Source organism: Lycorma delicatula, chromosome 4 (genome assembly GCF_047948215.1).
Source record: "Lycorma delicatula isolate Av1 chromosome 4, ASM4794821v1, whole genome shotgun sequence".
Lineage (NCBI taxonomy): Eukaryota > Metazoa > Arthropoda > Insecta > Hemiptera > Fulgoridae > Lycorma > Lycorma delicatula.
Genome location: NC_134458.1, coordinates 56,190,802 through 56,212,437, shown reverse-complemented (window position 1 = coordinate 56,212,437; position 21,636 = coordinate 56,190,802). Strand labels below are relative to the sequence as shown.

The 21,636-nt window shown below is 29.5% G+C and overlaps 1 protein-coding gene across 6 annotated transcripts in view; it reads right to left on the bottom strand.

The window, feature by feature from the left end:
* The window catches only part of Pp2C1 (protein phosphatase 2C), a 66,789-nt gene extending 45,949 nt beyond the window's left edge, over nt 1–20,840 (bottom strand). For all 6 annotated transcript variants that reach the window (XM_075362989.1, XM_075362986.1, XM_075362985.1 and 3 more), the window contains exons 1-3: nt 20,471–20,840; nt 5,142–5,276; nt 4,040–4,255 (exon numbers count right to left, since the gene is read on the bottom strand). In XM_075362989.1, the coding sequence (XP_075219104.1) occupies nt 4,040–4,255; nt 5,142–5,276; nt 20,471–20,768 (649 nt within the window). In that variant the 5' untranslated portion in view covers nt 20,769–20,840. The remainder of the gene's footprint in view (nt 1–4,039; nt 4,256–5,141; nt 5,277–20,470) is intronic.
* Between the last annotated feature and the right edge of the window lie 796 nt (nt 20,841–21,636).

The following is a 21,636-nucleotide window of genomic DNA, read 5'->3' as shown; positions in this document are numbered from 1 at the left end:
GAAAGGTAGACCAATTCTGTATTTGTCTCTAAACCAATAAAAGTGAGGTGTTAGAGACATGGATATTTCAATTTTTTTTTAAAAGCTCCCATGCAAAATAAAAAAAATTGTTGGGATTGCAGTAAAATGAGCATCCAAGCAAGAGGAATGAGAAAGAAATTTTTTTGTTTGTACAAAATGCAAAAGGGGTCTGCATCCAAAGTGTCTTCTGTTTCATTATTGTTGAATTGTCTTTTCATTATAAAATTAGGCTAAGGACTAGACTTTTGACTCAGGATAAGTAAGATTAGTTAATGTTTTTCTATAGTGCTTTATTGCAGACTTGTGAAACAATTAGTTGAGAAATTTGATAGGTAACTTTTATTAGGCATAGAAGTGAAAACATAACAAAAAAATAAAGAACACATTTCTATAAAATCTTCATAACTTGATTATTTATAAAGACAAATGAACAAAATTGGTGTGTATATTTAAAAAAAAAATAGCATATACTACGTGGTATGAATAGATTTATGCTACTTTTTTATATCTGTTCTTCTATTGCAAAATATAAAATTCTTAAAAAAGTAAATAGCTTTATTTTGAAAACATTTTTTATTGCATGGTGAAAAAAAATCATTGCATGTTATAAAATAGTTTATAATGAACAAAATACAAAAAAGTTATTCAATTTGGTCAAAAAATAATAAAGTTATGATTTAAAAAAACTAACTCTACAAATTAGCCAAATAGGCCTTGGCACTTTAGCCCGTTACTTCTTATTAGATACCTGGCACTTTTGATGTATACTTGTGGAAAATGGCACGTTTTGTGCATCCTCTTGAAAAAAACTGGCACTGAAAGGGATATTAAATAAACAAAATATAAATCAGTATTTTAATACAAGTTTCGTATAAAAGCACAAAAAACCTAAAAAAAATATAAATAATTAAAAAATATTCTTGAATAAAAACCTTGCAACAAGAACATAAATAAATAGCACATACAGGAGGTAGAATTTCCAAAAAAAGTGTTAAGAGAGATTAAACTATTTCTTTAGGGTCAAAATACATAGATAAATTATTTTACCGAGAGCCACATTAAAGATCTAAATAGACAAGTGTCAGTAGGAATAAATCAAACTTACTAAATCTTGGAAACTTTCTTAAGATGTTATTAATCTCAGTAAGCAAAATATATGCTGTAGCATTAAATTAAAAAAAATACATCATCAACTAAAATAAATAACACAATTGGCATTACATATTAACGTAAAAAAACAGAGTAAAAAGGAACTAAGTTAATTTCAGAAAGTTACACAGGTGGAAAAACATGTTCGTGCTTGAGAAGAATAGAAAAAAATGTATACAGCATTTACAGATATTGACGAAGATGTATTATTGAAATGATATGAATGAAATAAGTGAAGTAACACTAAAATTTTATAACTCCTGTTGAAAAATAGACATTAAATTATTAGGTGTTACTAATATTAAGAAACAATGTGACTTAAGAGTGATTTGTATATTGCCCTGAAGTAATACAATTTTATTTACTTCATTTTACAAAGTAATAAATGAAACCTACAATAGTAAAAGATCTACAATCAAATCAATAACTAACATTCATAAAATAGCACTTTATCTGGATTCATATCAACAGTTTTATCAAACTAGTTTTTTTTACTTAACATGCATTCTATAAGCATCATTATAGTCATGTAATGACTTACCTTACTAACATGACTATAATTATGCCTGCAAAACTCTTTCTATTCATTTTTACCGACTTTATAACCATATTGTTTAATCAAAAATAATTTCACGCCTCTTCTATATATCTTAATTAAATTTTCAGTACATACTTGGGACACAATAGAAACATAAAGCTAAGTTTAGAAATACATTTCTAAAATCGACAATGTTTTATAGTCATATTTTTAACTAATTAATTAATAAATAGTTTAATAAATGCGAGCGTACACACACACACACAGTGGAATCAAAAAGTATCAGACCTTGGCTCATAAAAACAAAAATACTTAACCTAATGACTTCACCCCTTCTGCTGTAACACACTTATATCAGTGACATTTCCATTACAGGAAGCATTTTTCAAAGAAAATTTTAGTGAACATCAAAGTCCTCGTGTCCCATTTCTTTTGATCTCTTCTCTACCCCTGCGATTTTTGGCTCTTTCCTAAACTTAAAATTCTACTTAAAGGAAAGATGTCTAAAGACAGAAAATAACAAACATTGCTGCTTCTAACAGAAACATTGCTAGGATAAGGCATTGAACTAAATACGGGTTTTTTGTTTTTTTTTGCCGAGTAGGATTCTTTTTGATTACACCTCATACATGTATATACAGCGTCTTCATAAAAGAATGGTGGGGGTTTTGGACGTGCATTAAATGAAAACAAAAATATTTACAGCTGATGTTTATTTATCAAATTTGTCATTTCAAACAGTTTTTTTTTACATAACTAATAAATTTCAATATGTGCACTATTAGTTGCTAGACAAATGTCCAATCAATACTCAGTTTCTGTCCACACTTGAATTAACATATCTTCTGTTATGGTTACAACTACTTCATTAATCCTTTCCTTTTGAGTGATGTAGGTCGTATATTGTTTGCACATTAACAATGTTTTTTTAGACACCACACAAAAAAAATCTGCAAGGTGTCAGGTCTCATTTCCTTGGAGACCAGGGTAAAGGACCTTGCTGGCCTATCCATCGATGTCCAAATTTTCCATTCAAAGCCTGGCTGACAAATGCATTAAAGTTCAGGGGTGCGTCATTTTGTTGGAAATGAATTCATTGTATGTTTTTGAGTTCATCCAGTTGAAGAAAGCAGTAATTGTTTAACATATCAAGATAAACATTTCTATTAATAGTCATTTCAGTTAAGAAATAAGGCCCTATTTTATGATTTTTCATTACATCAAACCAAACATTAACTTTAGGCATGTCACGTCATTTATCAAAAATTACAGGCGGTTTTTAAGATTTCCATATTCATGAACTGTGTCTGTTAACACACCCATAAATATGGAATGTAGCTTCATTCATAAAAATTATAACATCTAAGAATGATTTGTTTTCATTAATTTTGTGGAAAATTTCAACAGCAAAATTGAAACGTTCAGGTTTTAATTCCTGCAGTACCTGGATTTTATATGTGTAATTTCAATCTTTTTTGTAAAATTTTGTGAATTGTTTTCAGAATATCTAACTCAAGGCTTTGACAAGAGGTGGATTTGTTAGGACTTTGATTCCAGATTGTCCAATTTGTTCAACAATTTTGTCTGATACTTGTGGTCTGCCAGTTGATTTTTGTTTGATAACAGATTCAGTTTCTTTCACACTGAACTAAAATTACAGACTTTAATTCAGCCTGCCACAAAACACACTTTGGTTTTACTTGAACAGTAAACATAGCAATGAACTAAACACACTTCAGCAACAATACAAAATCTGTGGTGTTTTGAGCTGCTGTTACACAAACTTCCGGGTTGGAGACTATCAGGGCAACCAACTTCTCAACATTTCCCTGCTGCCTTCATCTGAATTATAGAAACCCCACCATTCTTTTATGAAGACCCTGTATACAAATCCTAATAATAACCAATAAATTAGTTAACATTTACAATGATTTGGAATTGCACTTAAAACTTGCTTGAAAAATGCACAACAATAACAACTCTACCAATCAGCTGCTATGGGATGCAAAACAGAGAATAAAAATAAGTCAGGTTATTTAACATTTAAATAAGTAAAAAAATACTTCCTAATACCAAATACTTCCCAAAAAAAAAGACCAAATAATGAAATAATTTATTATTTTTAATTTTAAAAATTAAGATTCGAAATAGTAACTCAAAAAGTCATTAGATCAATACAATTACTTTTTTTTGCGATTATATGGTACATATACAACAGTACATTGTATGATACAATAACAATGCACCAACAGGTTGAAAATTACAGAAAACAATCTAATCTGATTGAATAATTTCTTAAAAAATTAATTATACTATGAAAAGTAAACGCACCTAAAGACCGAGCAACAGCAAGGAAAGGTATTTCATCAATTGGTGTTGACCGTCGAACAGGACCCTGATGTCCTATTTGTGGTCTATTCCAAACCACACGGTGGACACCAGATTTCATCAATACTTTACCACCAGCTTTTTGGATACGAGTCATTTCTTCATGATCTTCTGGTTTGTGATCTCTGGTTAAAGCTTCTGCTCTCCATTCACTTTCACCTATGACAGACATCAACAAGTTAACAAAACAATCAAACTAGTACTACTTGAAATCTTTCTTATACAAGTAATAAATAGTTGATTTGTAAACTCAATCACATAAACCTTTAATTACATATTAATTTTCGGCTCATTCCTGTACTGACTGCATTTTTTTAAACATTACGAAGAATATATCCCTGTATTTATTTTTCAAAAATGTTGCATTTTTTTTTAATACAAAATTTCCTCAAAATTATTTTTACATTGACTGTCAGCCAGTTTTTTTGCCATATTTAAATTTATATTACACAGATGAAATATATCAAAATAAGCAGCTAATAACTAAACAGGAAACAAAACATTGTTATAAAAACTATTTAGCACATAAAACAAAAACAAATAACAGCAAATAAAATCACACCTATTTTCCATGTATAAAAATATGTCCTAAGTTGAATAAACTAGCAAAAAGGTAAATGAGAAATCAAATGAAGAGGTGATGAGGTTTTAGATTTATTATAATATGCAACTACACAAGAATCTAAAACCCGAACTAAATAATGTACACAACCTAATCTGCAAGAACACTATGGAATGTATTAATAAACTAGTTAGGATGAGCTTCCTGATAAAAAAATAATAAACAGTAACAAAGTGTATAAAACTGTGTATAACTATAACAGATCTTGAAGTCACCTTCTTAAGTGTTTTACAAAAAAGTATTTCATTATATAATTTTTTATGATCCAAAATGTTATAAGAACAGCAACAGATAATAATGAATGTAAAGCTACGAATAAATCCATGTTTTTTTTTTTAACCTAACAAACTAATAAATTCAATAATTGTACTGTATGAACTCATAACATACAGCACATGTATAAAAAGCATTAGAAAATATTACCTTCATCTTGAATTCCCAGAACAATGCACGTATCCCCTACATGGCCAATATAAATTTTGCTATTCCTAATAAATGCCACTGATGCAGTAGTCCCTGACGTACTGGGTAACCCTTGTGATGTCTTAGGCCATTTATCTAAAAATGAAAGAAGGATAAAACTTATTAAATAAATGAATTTAACATCAATGAACAAATAAATCACGCAAGCCTTTTAACAGAAATGTTCATGTCCTACAGATACTGTAATATTGCAATACTTTTTTAAATTCAGGCGCTTTCATGAACACATCTATTTCTTAGGCCTCAGGTAAAGTTGAGGATAGAACATATCGAAGTTAAGTTGAAATTTCGGTTGAGTCGGCAAATTTGTTAATTCAATCATTCTAAACAGGTTAACTAATCCAGGAAAGAGCTGTAATCTATAACAACCAGTGATGGGTAAATTCCTGGGATTTTTTTGGGGGGAATATTCCCAGAATGTTCCTGGAAATTTTGGGAACTAATGATTTTTAATGGGAATTTATACACACCCAACCTTTTCCTCTAAAAATACCTACTGATAAAATATAGACAATAGCGCATATTTTTACCATAGTGCGCCCCTTTTATTAAGTCATAAAGAGCAAATTTGTACTAGCCTAAATATAATGTAACCATGTTTTTTACTCTAATCCTCATATTTAATTTACGAATTGCTTTAATAAAAATAATTGCTACAATATTTTAACATTAATTACAAAATTCACTGTTCACCATCAGTACTTCTCAGTCACCTCTGATGTTGCTGGAGATGATAAAATGCACTAGCTACTTTAAGGCAGTACACCATGTACCAGTCTTGTCCACCATTCTATGGGGCCATGCTTTCTACTGACCTCCACAAAAAATCTTTAGCCCAAATATTTTCTTTTTCCCTCCTGTATCCTGTAAATTCTGCCACAACAGATTTCTCATTCATGGTCATTTTTGGGGGTATTTGGTCATTGAACTCGATTCCGCCTATTAACGCCCAGGCTAAGCAGTTTGACCTCTGAGAGGCTGGATTAATAAATCAGCTGTGAAATGAATTGAGCACACAGATGTTTTCATTCTTTCATGAAAGTCTTCCCATAAATTGTTTGTTTCCCACTTGAAAGAAAGCCATTTGGTAAAAATATCCAATAAAACATTTTTCTAAATTCTTTAAAATACCATGCACTTTGCGAATTAAATATTTCTCCAGAAGAAAAATTGCACTGATTATTGGTTTTAACAATGAAATCATTTTTTCTATGAGAACTCAAAAACCCTCATCAACTAAAACATTAGTTTGTACACCTTTACGATGTTTGAATAGGTCCTTGACATCTGTTCATACATATTTGTTGCAAGCAGTTGTTATTGTTGTATAAACTTTGTAGACAATGTAAATTTAACACACAGAGTTTTACCAGGAAGCTTTAATGATACATAGCTTTTATTAATCTTTCCCAAAGTAACACTGAGCCTTTGGCTATTTTTTATCATTGTAACAACATTAATTGCACTTTTAATCAAAGTGGACGCTTTTGTAGTGGTAAGGATGTCCTTACTAGTTAAATAAAGCATATGGTCAAGGCAAAAAAGGGGCATGGTGAAATGCTGTGCATTATTCTCTTCAACAATTTTAAAAGCTTTCTGTAAATTTCTAGCATTATCTCCCATCAGTAGCATATATTTCTGGGCTCCATAAACATTTAGGAATTCCTGAATTTAAGAAGTGAGGTAGTTGGGAGTCATGCCTATTTTCTTCTACATTCACAAACTTAGCGAAGACAGGCTTTGGATATACTGATGTGGTGATCATGAAATTGAAAATAACTTCATTACAAATGTTGCTCCAACCATCACACAGAAGGTGCAAATCATTAGATGTGTTGATGATGTTTCGAACATCAATCATCATACGACTGTACTCTGTATATAAGGTAGTAGACAGGGACTTCCTTGTTGCTGGTGTGAATGAAGGCCTCAAATATTGAAAAAATTCCTACCATAGCTCGTGCTAAAAAATTCCCTAATGGCGCTCCGGTAACGTACACAGCTCGCGCCATCACAATGTTCGCTTTCACCTGTAATAAATAAATTTTTATTAGTAAACTGACTATCCTGGAGCTTGGTGCATTCACAACAAACAATATTAATTCAGGACCCCAAAACCCTCGCACTTTGGCAAAAAAATTAGCTTCCCTATCAATTATGTGGATTTAGGAGAGATAACAATACATATGGATTTAGCTCTAACCTGGTGACTTTCCATCGAGTCAAAATAACCAACAATGGATGTAACGAACCCACATCATAAGTGAACAGAGGATAGGGGACTAGGCCTTGATATAGATGGAGTCATGTCCTCTTGCTCCTTGGGTTCCCCAAAATCCACATCTTCCTTGCTCAGTGTATGCGATTTTAAATACTTATTCATATTAAATAAAAATTGTTTTACATCCACTAACATTTTAAAACTTTTTATCAAACGAGTGGTTTTTCAAAGCATTCTTCTGGAGTGGTGGTATCTGCCCACAGTACCTTAAAAAATACCAAAATAATTTAACATAACATTATTAAGCATAAATATTGTTGGATATGTAATAAACTGATCATATGTAGTGTTTGGTAAATTTGTTTGTTTACGTTAGCAACACCATATAACAGATAAGAAGAATGTACATTTAATTTTATTCTTAATAGAATAATTTAATGGTACACATCCACAACTGAATATTAACTATTATAATTTGAACTTTTATGTTATTAATTATTAAATAAAATAAGTTCATCTAACATGGTAGTAGAGTACAGTAATATTTGTGAAAATAAATAGTAAGTGGTCATGAAAGTTAAAAAGAAGAAAACTTGTAAAGAAGAAAAATTCTATTTTTCGATTATTAAAGGTAAGCAAAATGATTTACATGAAAATACGTGATACTGTGATACCAGTTTTCGACGGGACTGAGTATTCATATTGACAAAAAAACAATTCTCAAAGTTACTGAGTTTAAAAATTTTAAAGATGTTGCTGAAAGAGAAAAAAATGATACGGATAATATTGGTATTTGGAAAGCAGCTGATATTAAAGCTATGAACTATATCTGTAGTGCCATTTCAAATAAACAACTTGAATATATCAATGAACTTGATTTAGCATATAAAATTCTTGAAATTTATTTGAAAGAATCTACGGCATTAGAAATATGTAGAAATAATCTTGAAAAGTATCAAACTGGAAAATTTTTCAGAAGTGATATTATTTTTTGATGAATTCAATGAAGCAATAAACGAGCTCAAAGTGGCTGGCGTAAAAATCACCGAACAGGAGAAACTAAGATATATAATGAAAGCACTTCCACCATCTTATAATTATATTGGAGATTTAATTGATACATTATCAGAAGAATATAAAATTGATGTAAAATTAGAAGATGGCCATATGTATCTTAACTGCCACAAAAAAAGCAGTATTTTCAAGTTTATGGAAATAATAATCAAGTGACTTTATTTAATGTTTTTTTTTTTTTTTTATGTAAAGTAAATGAAACAAAATTCAATAAGCTATTTTAAAGAAACATGAAAAATAAAATAGTAACTGGTAGCAATTTTTCTAAGATTCATTTATACTTAACGGTTGAATACCTGAACAATAAAATAAGGTTGAAATCAAAAGATTTTTTTTAAGTCAAGTGCCTTTCTACTGAATCAAAATGAAAATGCATTCTTTGTGGTAAAATTGGTCATCTGAAAAAAGTTGTTACATCTGCATGGAAATAGTTGAAAAAATAGAGGATGGTCACCGACCAAGGAAATTGTCAAGATGGAAACAGTCAAGGTACACTCTGGTCAAGAATAATCATGGTCTTAAAAAGGAACCTCACATCAACAGAAATTCTTTTATTACTGAAGTAAATACATCTGAGATTAATAGCAAAAATAGAAAAAAGTTATGTAAAAATCAGATGTACGCGTTACAGTGAGATGATTACTGCCAAGCTGAAGCCTGCAATTCAAAGCAAACGCCGATGACTGCTGTTGAAAGGTATTGTGTTGTTGCATGACAATGCCCTTGCACATACTGCTGAAACGCTCCAGAAAATCAACTTTGAAGTATTGGCTCATCCTCCGTATAGTCCTGATCTTGCCCCTTCTGACTACCACTTGTTTGGTCCACTAAAAGAAGCATTAAGGGGCCGTCGATTTACCTCGGACGAAAAGTGAAAGAAGCGGTGCATTCCTGGCTCGCAGCTCACCTGAAAACCTTCTTTTATGAGGGCATCAGGAAGCTTGTGCAACGATGGACCAAGTGCATTGAAATACAAGGGGACTATGTTGAAAAATGATGTACATGTAAGTTTCCTATTTGTATTGCAATAAAATTTATAACTACATTGCGGATAATAAATTGACTTACCCTCATAGTATTATGTGGCATTGTTTCTAAAATTTATAATCAAAATAGAGAATTAATAGCTATCACTATAAAGAAAGGTAATTTATATTATGATGAATTAAGTGATTTATAAACAAAATAAAAGAATAGATGTAAGTTTAGTAAACAATGAAAATAAAAGTAAAATGATTTTGAAAGAAAAATGTCATGTTGAGACATATAAATTTTAATTATTTAAATATTTTATGCAAAAATGAATTATTAATTTGTGTACCAAAGAAATAATATAAGAATAAATGAAAAGCACAATATGTATAAAAAGTAAAATGCATAACTTACCTTTTGAAAATAACAGAAAACGTGCCAAAGAAATTTTAGAAATGATTTATACTGATTTAAATGGGCCCCATGCAACAGCAGGCAATCACAGTAAAATATATTTTTTATCATTCATATATGATTGTAATAAACTAGAAAAAACATTTATTGTACTAAATCTAAGTCAAATTTTGTAATTGTTTCATAGATTATGTGAAAGTAATAAAAAATATGACTGGTAAAAGAATAAAAAATTTAATATGATAATCTTACATATGATTCCATGCCTAACTTATATTCAAGAGTTAAATAGTGTAACATAAATACTCAAGTCAATTATGGATATGGCTAGGTGTTTGTTGGCCAAAGTAAAAATTAATAATATTTATTGGCCAGAAGTTATTAAAACAGGAGCTTACATGAAAACTAGAACTCTAGTTAACACTGTTAAATATAAAACACCTTGTGAAATAATTTTTGGTGAAAAACCTAGTGCCAAAAAAATTATACTGAAATCAAGTTTTTGTAAGAATTGCCAGATCACTTAAGAAAACCCAAATGGGATGATAAAGTGAAATTAGGAATATTGTTAGGATGTCAAATAGTACGATGAATAGTGAGTAAGAAATAGTAGGTATATAAATGAAGGTTATGTAACCAATTATTAATATGTGATGTAACTGTACCAAATACACATAAGGAAGCAATGCTAAGCAGCAAACCTTAAATTTGGATAAAGCTATGGATGTTGAAATAGAAAGCTTAAATAAAAGTGGAACTTGGAAACAAGTTGAAAAGCCAAAAGATAAAAAAGGTATTGATATAAAATGGGTTTTTACAAACAAAAAGGAAAGGAAATACAAATTTAAAGAGGTGTGTTGAATATAAAGAAAAAAAAAGAATAAAAATTTAATGAGGCTTTTTAAATATGTATCAATTAAATATACGTAGTGTTTGATAAATATGTGTTGTTTATGTTGGCAATCATGAACAAATAACAGATCAACATAACAGATAAGAAAAATGTATACATAATTTCGGTCTTAAAACAAGTCAAATATTACACATCAATAACTCAATATAAAGTACTGTAATTTGATTAACTATTTTAATGTTGGTGATTATTTTAATAAAATAAATTTATAAAATCTAATTCTAACTAATATAACATTTAAACAACATTCTTTAAGAATTAATCTTTATACTGGATGACCAATCTACTTCAAACTAAAAATTTAGGAACGCTCACTATGACTGTGCCTTGCTCTACATTGTTGGGTAAGATTAACCATTAATAATTATATATGAAGTTCTTACCTGTGTACAAACACCTCCTTTTTGTACTTTATTATTGTTTTGAGTATTTTCAAATGGAGTTTCTTTTTCTTCCAATTGTGGAGCGAAGAATAGTTCAGTGCAGATTTAAAGACAAAATGATTAATACAAAAATTAACCACACACCAAGTTATCATCATATGAGGTAGTGCTAACTGGTTAAGATACTGACACCACGTTTTGAAGATTAGTGTCATTCCATTTTGAGTGCAATATAATTTTTTGGTGAAAATGTTTGAAATAATCAATGAATGACTGAACTGATGTGGGTCATCAAAATAATTACCATCACCATTTAACTAGTAAAATGATACAAGAGGCTGGGGTTGACACTGACAGGTCCAGGCTTCGGACAATAAGAATTATTTACATATATACGTAACAGAATGGTACCTGGATCGGTTACTATTGTTTTATGAATGCCTCAAAACAATAATCTTACACTATTTTCTATGTAAGCACATTTTCACTCTTTGTTGGCAATTTCTTTTGATTCATTTGTCTAAATGGGTTAGATGGTCAAGAATGTATTCTTCATATATGAATAGATATGACCTGAATATCATAAATGAAAGACATATGTACATGTACATGACTTAATAAATTCACTGAAATAACATCAATGTACATCTAACCTAAAAAAATTCCTATTTTTTGGGGAATATTCCTAATAAAAAAATTCATTCCTGGGAATATTCCTGATGCACATCTCTGATAACAACATATTAAATTATCTTTTTCCAAAGAATGGAAAGTTATCATTCTTCAGAAAAAAGATGTTAATATATATAAAAACTCCTTAGCTCATCTTGAAATCTAAACAAATGTAAATGCTCACTAACACTCCTACAATTTTTAACTCTAAATATAATCAAATATTCAAATAAAAAAAAAAAAAAAATAGAAAAAATTATTTTCAAAATAAATGTAAAAAATACAAATAGTTACGCAGAAAAGTTGTTGAAGTAGACTGGAAAACAAGAAAATAGTCAAAAATCACATATAAAATAATTTTATTTGAAGTCTAAAACTAGATCAGACTGTCAAACAACCAATCATCAGAACACACTGAGGAAATGATATTTTAAGTAAATAAATAAATAAATGAAAAAAGATGAAATAATAATTATAAAAAAAATCAATTGACAAATAAACAGTACTTATGAAATGACTGATGTAATAAGAACTCTTGTTACAGGCAAACCCAATAGAAATCTTAAATTTACCTTAAAACCACAATTAAACCTCCCCATTATGACTTAGTGCACACATCTTGTTTAAATAGATAAAACTCTTAAAAAAAAATAGATATCAAGAGCAAAGTTATTTCCTCCCATGAACAAAATTTAAGGGAGGGATATCATTGTTCTAATAATTTTAAAAAAACACAAAATGATTCTAAATAAAATGAAAATTAAAAAGGCTATAAGATGTGGTCTCCTATTATTACTATTCAATAATGAATTTTCTGGATCATTATTAATAAAATAAAAGTAAATTTCCTACTTAATTATTGTTTACTAAGTAGGTTCTTTAAAAATCTCATTTTTAATTAACTAATTTTGTAACTGGTTTCTAGATAATGCTGGGCTAAATTTTTCATTTAGCTTGTTCTAAAAAACGCTTCTTTAATACATAAAAAAAATCAATTATATGTGTACCCTTTAAACTTTTAAAAAACCATGAAAACTTTTGCATGTAAAGAATAATTAATAAAACTGACTTTAATCAATAATAAACATAATGCTAATAATCTGAATGTTGAATCACAGTTAATTTTTTACCAAATCATAAAAAAATATATGCAGCTACACACTTTTCCTAATGGTGACTGTGTCGGGGTTAGTGATAAAATAATGAAATCATCTTATGTATAGAACAATACTGTGAATAGCTTTACAACATGGTAATTAATTATACAACACAGCCATTATTGAACCCCTATGCTCAGTAAATATACTAAAGTATTTCTTAAAATAAATAAAGTATTTAATTTATGGAAAATGATTGAGAAAAAACAAAAATCTGTATATTTCCCTCAGAATTTTTTTTTTGTAAACCATTAATTGCAATTTGTTATGAGGAATATATATACACGTGTTGACAACATTTTGTTACTTTATAAAGATATTACCCAAAAGGAAGCTAACTATATTGATAATGTAGAAAAAGATTAATCATTTGCATGGGGACAAGATGTGTGTGAGCTTGCAGACCTTTATATAAAAACACATCTCAAAAACTATAATGAATTTCATGTTTACACAAAGTATATTTTTGCTCATTAGCAGTAAAAAATTAATAACTGATGTATATCACATTAAACTGTTATAATTAATAAACAATAACTTGAAAAAAGAAAAGAAGACAAAAGACTTTCATAATCTCTTCTATTTAAGCAACTTAATTTATTTTTCTATACAAATTTCTTTTAATAAACTGCTACTTTAATTTTTAATTTAGTTATATTCTCTTTCTTTAGTTGTTGGAGCTAAGAAGATGAATTAATTTCTTATTTTATCAGTTCGTGACAAAAATCAAATATTCATAAATCAAAAGACAAACATAAACACTTCTATAAATCTACAATTCAATCTCTTCCTTCATAAGGAAGGCCATAGAAAACATCTTCTGGAATTATATTTTCAGGTATTTAGAAAGCAAGTTGTGGTTCTTATTATCTTATAGAACCCAAGTCTTAAGTGCAAGAGTTCTTCAAACTTCATTCATTTTGATCATACTGTAAATGAATTTCTGACTTCATTTTATATATATATATATATATATATATATATATAACTAAGTCGCAAATTCATTATATATATAGTCATTTGAAGTGTCCCAAAAAAACATAAGCTGGTTGCTTGATCAATCCAAAAAAAATTGAAACTTACTCACTTGTTTCCTACAAGTTTCAGGACTTTAAAACTATTTTTTTAATCATTTATTTACCTGTATGTTAGAAGTTTTACCATAAATATTAATGGTGATATACTTACCCTTAAATTTTTATGAATTTTTGAAAACTAATTTTTTTTTTAAAAATTCACATTTTGGGTTCAAATAATTCTGATGAGGTTGGGGATAAGCATCTCAAATTTACATAACTTGTAGTGTTTTTTTAGATGTTTATGACAAATAAAAAAGTTATGACCTCTTAAAAATCATAAAAAAACCTGTCAAAAGTGATACAATTTTGACTCGCTAAATAAGTGCTCCAAGGAAGTTTCTTGTCTTTTTAGAACTTTACATTTTTTATATTTAGCCCCTATGTTGTTGAAGTTGATGTTTTCAATATTTTTAAAATAGTTTTTTTTTTAAATTATTAATGATAGGTCGTAATTTAATGATAACTTAACCGATACCAGTAACCTAATACAAGTTTAATTCAAATATGCTTGTAAAACTTACCCAAACTGAGATTTCAATGAATTCAAGAAGTCATTTTTATTTTTATATTGGTTTATTTTTATAAACAGTATCGGAAACAAAATAAATTGTAGCAAAATTTTAATCATTCTTCAATGAAATAGCCTGTTTTTGTAACAATGAAAGTTTATTATTTAGTATGGTTAACAGCACTGTATTATCTCTTCTGATAATTCTCTTGGGCAACCTGTTACTATAGTTAGTTCAAGTGGTGTCAACTTTCTCAGAACTTTGCAGATCGGTACCCACACTTTCATCTTGTTCAGACTTTTGAAATGATGTATGTAGTCCAGCTGGACGGAAAAAATGAACCTGCACAGTCCTTTTTGAGGCTACTATCTACCACTTTTGAAAACTTTTACATTTCTGAAAAAATACTTTTGAAAAAGTTTAACACAAAGAGACTTCCAGGAACTAAATTTAAATTTGGAAAAATGTGTTCTTTAAGAGCTTGCTCTAATGTTATTTTTCTTAATTGGTTTTTTATGAGTTCCCAAAGGGTCACAACAGAACTGTCCATACACATGACTGAATTTTGACAAAAACGTTTTTTCATATTTACAAACACTAGTGACATCTGAATTAGCACAAAAAAATAAGTTGTTTTCATCACAAAATTCACAAATTTTAATGAGTTCTTTTGGCACTGTACCATACACTGTTTTATGACACTCTTCATTCACATAAATTCCTATGGAACATTGTTCTTCCACTGTTTTATGTGAAATTACTTGAAAATAATATAAAAATTTATCTGATTTTAAAATTTGCAAATAAAATATTATTAAGTAAAACTTATTTATTTAATAAACACTTTCAAACACAGGATGAAATTTGACACTCAGTAAAGATGTGAACATACCATTGACTAACATCAGAATGACCAGTCTGTAACTGCAAAGCTAAATTATGCAACAAACATAAATTTTCATTGAATGAAAATTCATGTTGCAACATGAATTTTCGACTGGAAATGACTTCAAGTGCCTGTTATAACGTGAACACTGTAGTTGAATGGTTCAAACAAGTCTATTCCAACTACAGTAATAAGTATAAAAATATTAAAGTGCCAAGAAAACCCCCTTGGAGCACTTATTTACAGAGCCAAAATGGTATCACTTTTAACAGGTTTTTCACGATTTTTGAGAAGTTATAAAATTTTTATTACTACAATATACAAGAAACTTTTTTATTTGCTATAAACATCTACAAAAACACTGTAAGTTGTGCAAATTTGAAATTTTATTACCAGCCCTATCAGAGTATTTGAAGCCAAAATTTTAATAAAAAAAAAAAAAAAAACTTTTCAAAAATTCATAAAAATGTAGGGGTAAGTATATCACCATTAATATTATTTATGGTAAGACTACTAACATATAAAAAAATAATTCACGTGGAGCAGTTGCTTAATACAATGGCACCAAGCCTTGCAACAATGATAGAAGGAATCATTGATGGTAAGATAGAGTTGACTCATCGCACAGAACCATCTAAACATGAGAAGGCTCAATCCCGCATTGACATCGTTGATAAAAGAAACGTACCAGCGCAGCATAAAAAACTAGCTAAACCTGCAATCATAACACCATCACTTGAAGTAGTAAATAAAAATCTGATTTGTCTAGAAAAGAGGAAAAGATCACTCCGTCGTGTAGTTACAAGCCTAAGGAAATAGTGACAAGAAAATCCGACTCTACCGAAATGGAGGTGTAAGTCGTTATTGAGAAAGCACCAGACGTCGACGATATACAAACTGTAACAATGGGGCCTCCAAAAGCTCAAAGAACAGCTTCAGCGAGAGCATCTATTTCAGCTGGACCCAGCACTGCAGTAGAGATAGAATCCAGCTCATCAGCCGCGGAAAGTGCATCGCTTGCTAGTCTAGATTCAATTGCAACGATGTTAACAGCACCAATGAAGCTTTCATCACCTGATGTAACCCGGCGAACGTCATTGGCATCAGAAAGAGAAGACGATGCCATGTCCGAGGCCTCAGACACACTGTCATCGGAAGTTGAGGCCTTTCGCAGAATGGAAAAACGGTGCAAGAAAGGATGGCCAAAAGGAAAGCCTAGGAAGTAATTTGTTGGATCAGAAGTTATAGGAAAATGTAAAATTTTTTGATACATGAAAATGTGAATTATTGAACCTTTTTTTTTTGAAGTGGGATGGGCTAATGACCAAAGTAGTCGATGCCCCTAAAAACTTCCAAAGAAAAAAAATAAATAAATAAATAATTCAAACTGTGTATGCCATCCCTGCCTCTAGAAAAAAATTACCAAAAGTGAAATTTCACCATTTTTCATGTTCAACTTTATTGGTAATTTTCTCATAGAAAGAAGAGGGATAGGTAACTAAACCACTAGACCAATCTTTTACCTTGAGAGAATCTGAATAAATTTCTTTTTGTTTCATCCTTCGACCAATAGTTTTTTAGTTATGTTTTTTTCTGTAAACCCTTACAATCACAAAAATAGGTGTGCATGCCGTAACAGGTAAAGTGCTTAAATAAAAAAATTTAAAAAAAAATAGTTTTAAGGTCCTGAGACATGTAGGAAACAAGCGGGCGAGTTAAATTTTTTTTTGAATTGGTCAAGCAACCACCCTTGTCATTCAAATGGATTGACCTATATATATATAAAAAATGAAAAATTAAGAATATCCATGGTGAGTTTCATTACTTTCAGGTGTTTTAAAACATTTTAATTTAGTTCCCACTTCTATGTTTTATTCTGCAAGCTAAAAAACACAATTTTCACTTTCACTTTATCAATTCCAAACCTTAATATCAAATACTAATGACATTTACTTGTTTTATTATTGTTTTATGTTATTCTTTCGGTAAATATTTTAAAAGTTGACCTATCTATAACTATCATTTTCTTTGCTATCCATCATCTAATTGATACATTTTTGTACCATCCACAGCTACAATTTTTGAATATTTCTTTCCATTTCCGACACATTTCTTACTTCCTACTGTCAAAATAAAATTCTTGAACCATCCAATTTACACAATGTTTTACTACATGCTTTACTAATTGTTCTATTCCTATTCATCAATATGTTTTCTAAATCTTTGATAAATATTTTCTACAATTTTATCGTTATTTCTAAGCTTTTATTTACACTGTTTTTTATTAATAAATACTTCCTGCGGTATGCAGCACTTGCATCATGATTATTCTTTTGTAATATGTTCAGCATCCTGCATACATCTTAACATTCGATATGGTTATTTGTTATTCCAAATGTACTGTACTCAAATACTCTCCATATTTCCAAAGTAATGTTTCACACAAATTCAACTGTGAATAAATACCGATACAAACCCTAATATTACACCAAATTTATCTAATTCCTCCTTCCATTTTTAATTAATAAACTGTGAGTTCTGTGTTCAGTTATTACTATTAGTGGTTTTCCCACTTCTCTGTTGCTTTTTCTACCAGTTTTAATAAAATGCTTCCCACTGGAAATAACCAGGTACTAAAGATATTAATATAAATAGATCTTTTTCTATCTTGCTAGAGTGTTTAATAATGGACTAAAGCATCTGCAAATGGTTAGTGATTTGGATTGCTTTTGTGATTGCCCTTTTTACTTCTCTATCTCTAATGTGATTATTACTTTTCGCTAGCTGACACATCTTACAATGTCTCTAAGATTCACCCAACTCTTCTTTTAAAATTTTTAATGTAAGCAAATTCTTAAATAATTTTTGAAGTTTTAACACCCCATCTAAGGATTTCCACATTTAATATAATATTCTGTATAACTGTTCAAACTTTCTGGCAAGCAGATACTTTCAAGTCAATCAGTTTAAAATCCTTTCTAATAAATAAAAATGTAATTTATAAAATAGAATTTTCAACATTTTCATCCCACATCTCTAATTATGATTTAACCTTAAGTTACTACCCAAATATCATTTTTGTGCTTTTAATTTTCTTTAAAATTTTAATGAAATATTTATAGTTTTCACTTAGTGTTGATTTAATGAGTCTAATAGTGTTGTTTATTACTTCCCATTTATTAATTTTATTAGCTTAAACAAATTCTTTGAATTGGTATAGCTTAAATAAATTCCATTGGATTTAAAAATATGGTACTTACGTATTAACGCCACCGAGCTACAGCTTTATTTAAAAACAAAGTAGCCAATCGAATTTCGGTGGAAAATGAACAGTCTCTTTATTAATTTTAATAAATAGTTATATTTATATTAATTTATTTTATAAATATAATTTAACGAAACTTAACCTATGCTCGCTTCGCTCGCTAACCTTGACTAATTAACACCGTAATTTTTTGAGTATTTATTTAATAAATTCAGTAATTATTGCAATTATGTATTTAAATAATTAAAACACTCCTGTTAATTAGTCAAGGTTAGCGAGCGTAGGTTCATTTTGGTAAAATTATATTTATTTATTTATTTATAAATAACCATTTATTAAAATTAATAAAGAGACTGTTTTGAATCTATGTTAAATTCTATATCGACCCATTTTCCACCAAAATCCGATTGACTACTTTGTTTTTAAATAAAGCTGTAGCTGCAGTGGCGTTAATATGTAAGTACCAAAAATATTTTATGTCACACTTCGCTTCCTATAATTACTTTAATGTGTTCTCTAATTTTCTTGAAATTTTCAAAATTTTGTGGATTATTCAATTCCAATTTCCCTCTATTTCTCCACTTCTCTAATTCTCTCTACTTCTGACAAACTGTTTATTATTTCTTCTTGTTCCCTGTTTAATTTTAATTTATTACTATGTTTGAAGTTGAATCTACCTCATTAATTTTATCACTATTTTTATATAACTGTTGATTTTCTAATTTCTTCCTCTTTAATGTGTAAAAACCCTCCTTCTTGCACAAAGTTGCCATAACAAAATAACATTACAATATGGCCCAGAGTTCGGTTAGTTTTGTCTGGCTTTGATTAAATATATATATATACACGCATATAATCGCAATAATAATTATGAGAGACAAGGGCATACATAAAAATACATATATAAATATTAAATTATGGATTTCAATTTGTTTTTAACAAATTATAAAATAGGCTACCCTACATAATTTCAAAATTATTTTTATTTAAACATCAGTCTTAGTAAAATACTGAAATAAATTTAAATGTTCATTATTAATTACATAAAACATGGCATATTACATTTCTGCATCCTCTTGAAAATGACTGCTGCATGACCACTGTCACACAACTATATAAAGTCAAACATTATGTATAATACATAATACTTACTACTTATTTATCCAATTACAACTGATTAAAATTGTATAAGCTACCACTGCCATTTACATAAATATATATGTATATATAAATACGCGCGCGCGCACATACACGATCATGAATAGTCTGACAAATTGCATCATAGCACCAGAATATAATTACTTATCAAAATTAGTTTTTTCACTAAGATATAATTTATATGAAATTTATCTTAGCAACTGAAATAGTACCTCTACAGTTTTAATTGTTTTTTAATATATAATTTCAAATTAAAACATGCTGATGAATCACATATCCCTGTAGAAATACTAAATGCAGAGAAAAAATCGGCAGTAAATGGAAAATCAATCTTTACGTTTGCAAAAAAAGAAAGAAAACAGCTTGAACATAAAGACAGAAATTAAAAGGTTAACATTAACAGAAGAAAATAATTGTGTACAGAACCGGTGGAACGATTGATAAAAAAAAACCTTAAGTTTAAAAACGTTATACAGCAACCACAGAATGTACAAGAAATTCATTACTCGGAACAATAATCTTGTCACAAAAGAATAGGTTAACCTAACCAAGTAAATCAAACTTACCAATATCTCTCCACATTGTATAATGGGTTTCAATAAAACCATCATGTATGGCACGTAAAACATCTTCATCATTACCAGACCAAAAATTTCTTTGACTAAGAACAGCGTCAAGTAAGTGATCTTTGGCGTAAACCGCAGCTTCAGGCCCACCGTGGCCATCAAATATACCACAAAAAGCATATTCTACTTCTTGCACACCTCTTTCTTGATAAGCGACAGCAAACATATCTTCCATATATTTACGATCTCCCTGACTGCAGTGGCCCGTAACACGCAAATTTACTCCAATTGCTGGCATTTTTACAAAACTATAACGTCGGCAAACTTTTAAAGACTAACGGACATTACACAACAACACGCCATAGCTTTCACATTTACACACGCATAGAAAGTGTTGTCAACATAAGAATGAAAATTTCTGTGGTATTGCATCTGAATAATGGAATGTAAAATACCTAGCATAGGCAAAATATATTAAAATTATATTTTTTATATCTATAATACCAATAGTATTCTAAATATTTCTTAATACTGTCAAAAGTTATGTAAAATAGCGAAATTTATTTCAACTAATAAACAAGGTATTATTACGAACCACAAAATTTCGCAGTTGCATACTGTAAGTTACTTATAACTGCTTCCTTCTCTAAAAGTACTAGATGATCTAGGGAATGCCTTTAAAGTCAGAGATTCGTGAAGGGAAAATCTTGGTATTCACGTCCCCATGGAAGAAGAGGAAACGATTAGAATATAAAAAGGATTAATGAAAGAAATGACCCGAGTTAACCACTATTATAAGAGTCAACAGCGCCCTCAGAGCAGTAGTGGGCACAGAACATTCTACTACCCCCAAAAGCAGAGGAACTTCTTCAGCAAGTCAACGGTGTTAGAATACAGAAGGCAACGGAAAACCACAGCATTAACGATCCTTTTTTTCTTTTTCCTGTTTAGTCAGCAAGTCAACGGTGTTAGAATACAGAAGGCAACGGAAAACCACAGCATTAACGATCCTTTTTTTCTTTTTCCTGTTTAGCCTCTTAGAATTACCGTTCAGTTATTATTTCTGAGGATGATAAGTATGAGTGTAAATGAAGTGTAGTCTTGCACAGTCTCAGTTCAACCACTCCTAAGATGTGTGATTAATTGAAAGGGCCAACCACCAAAGA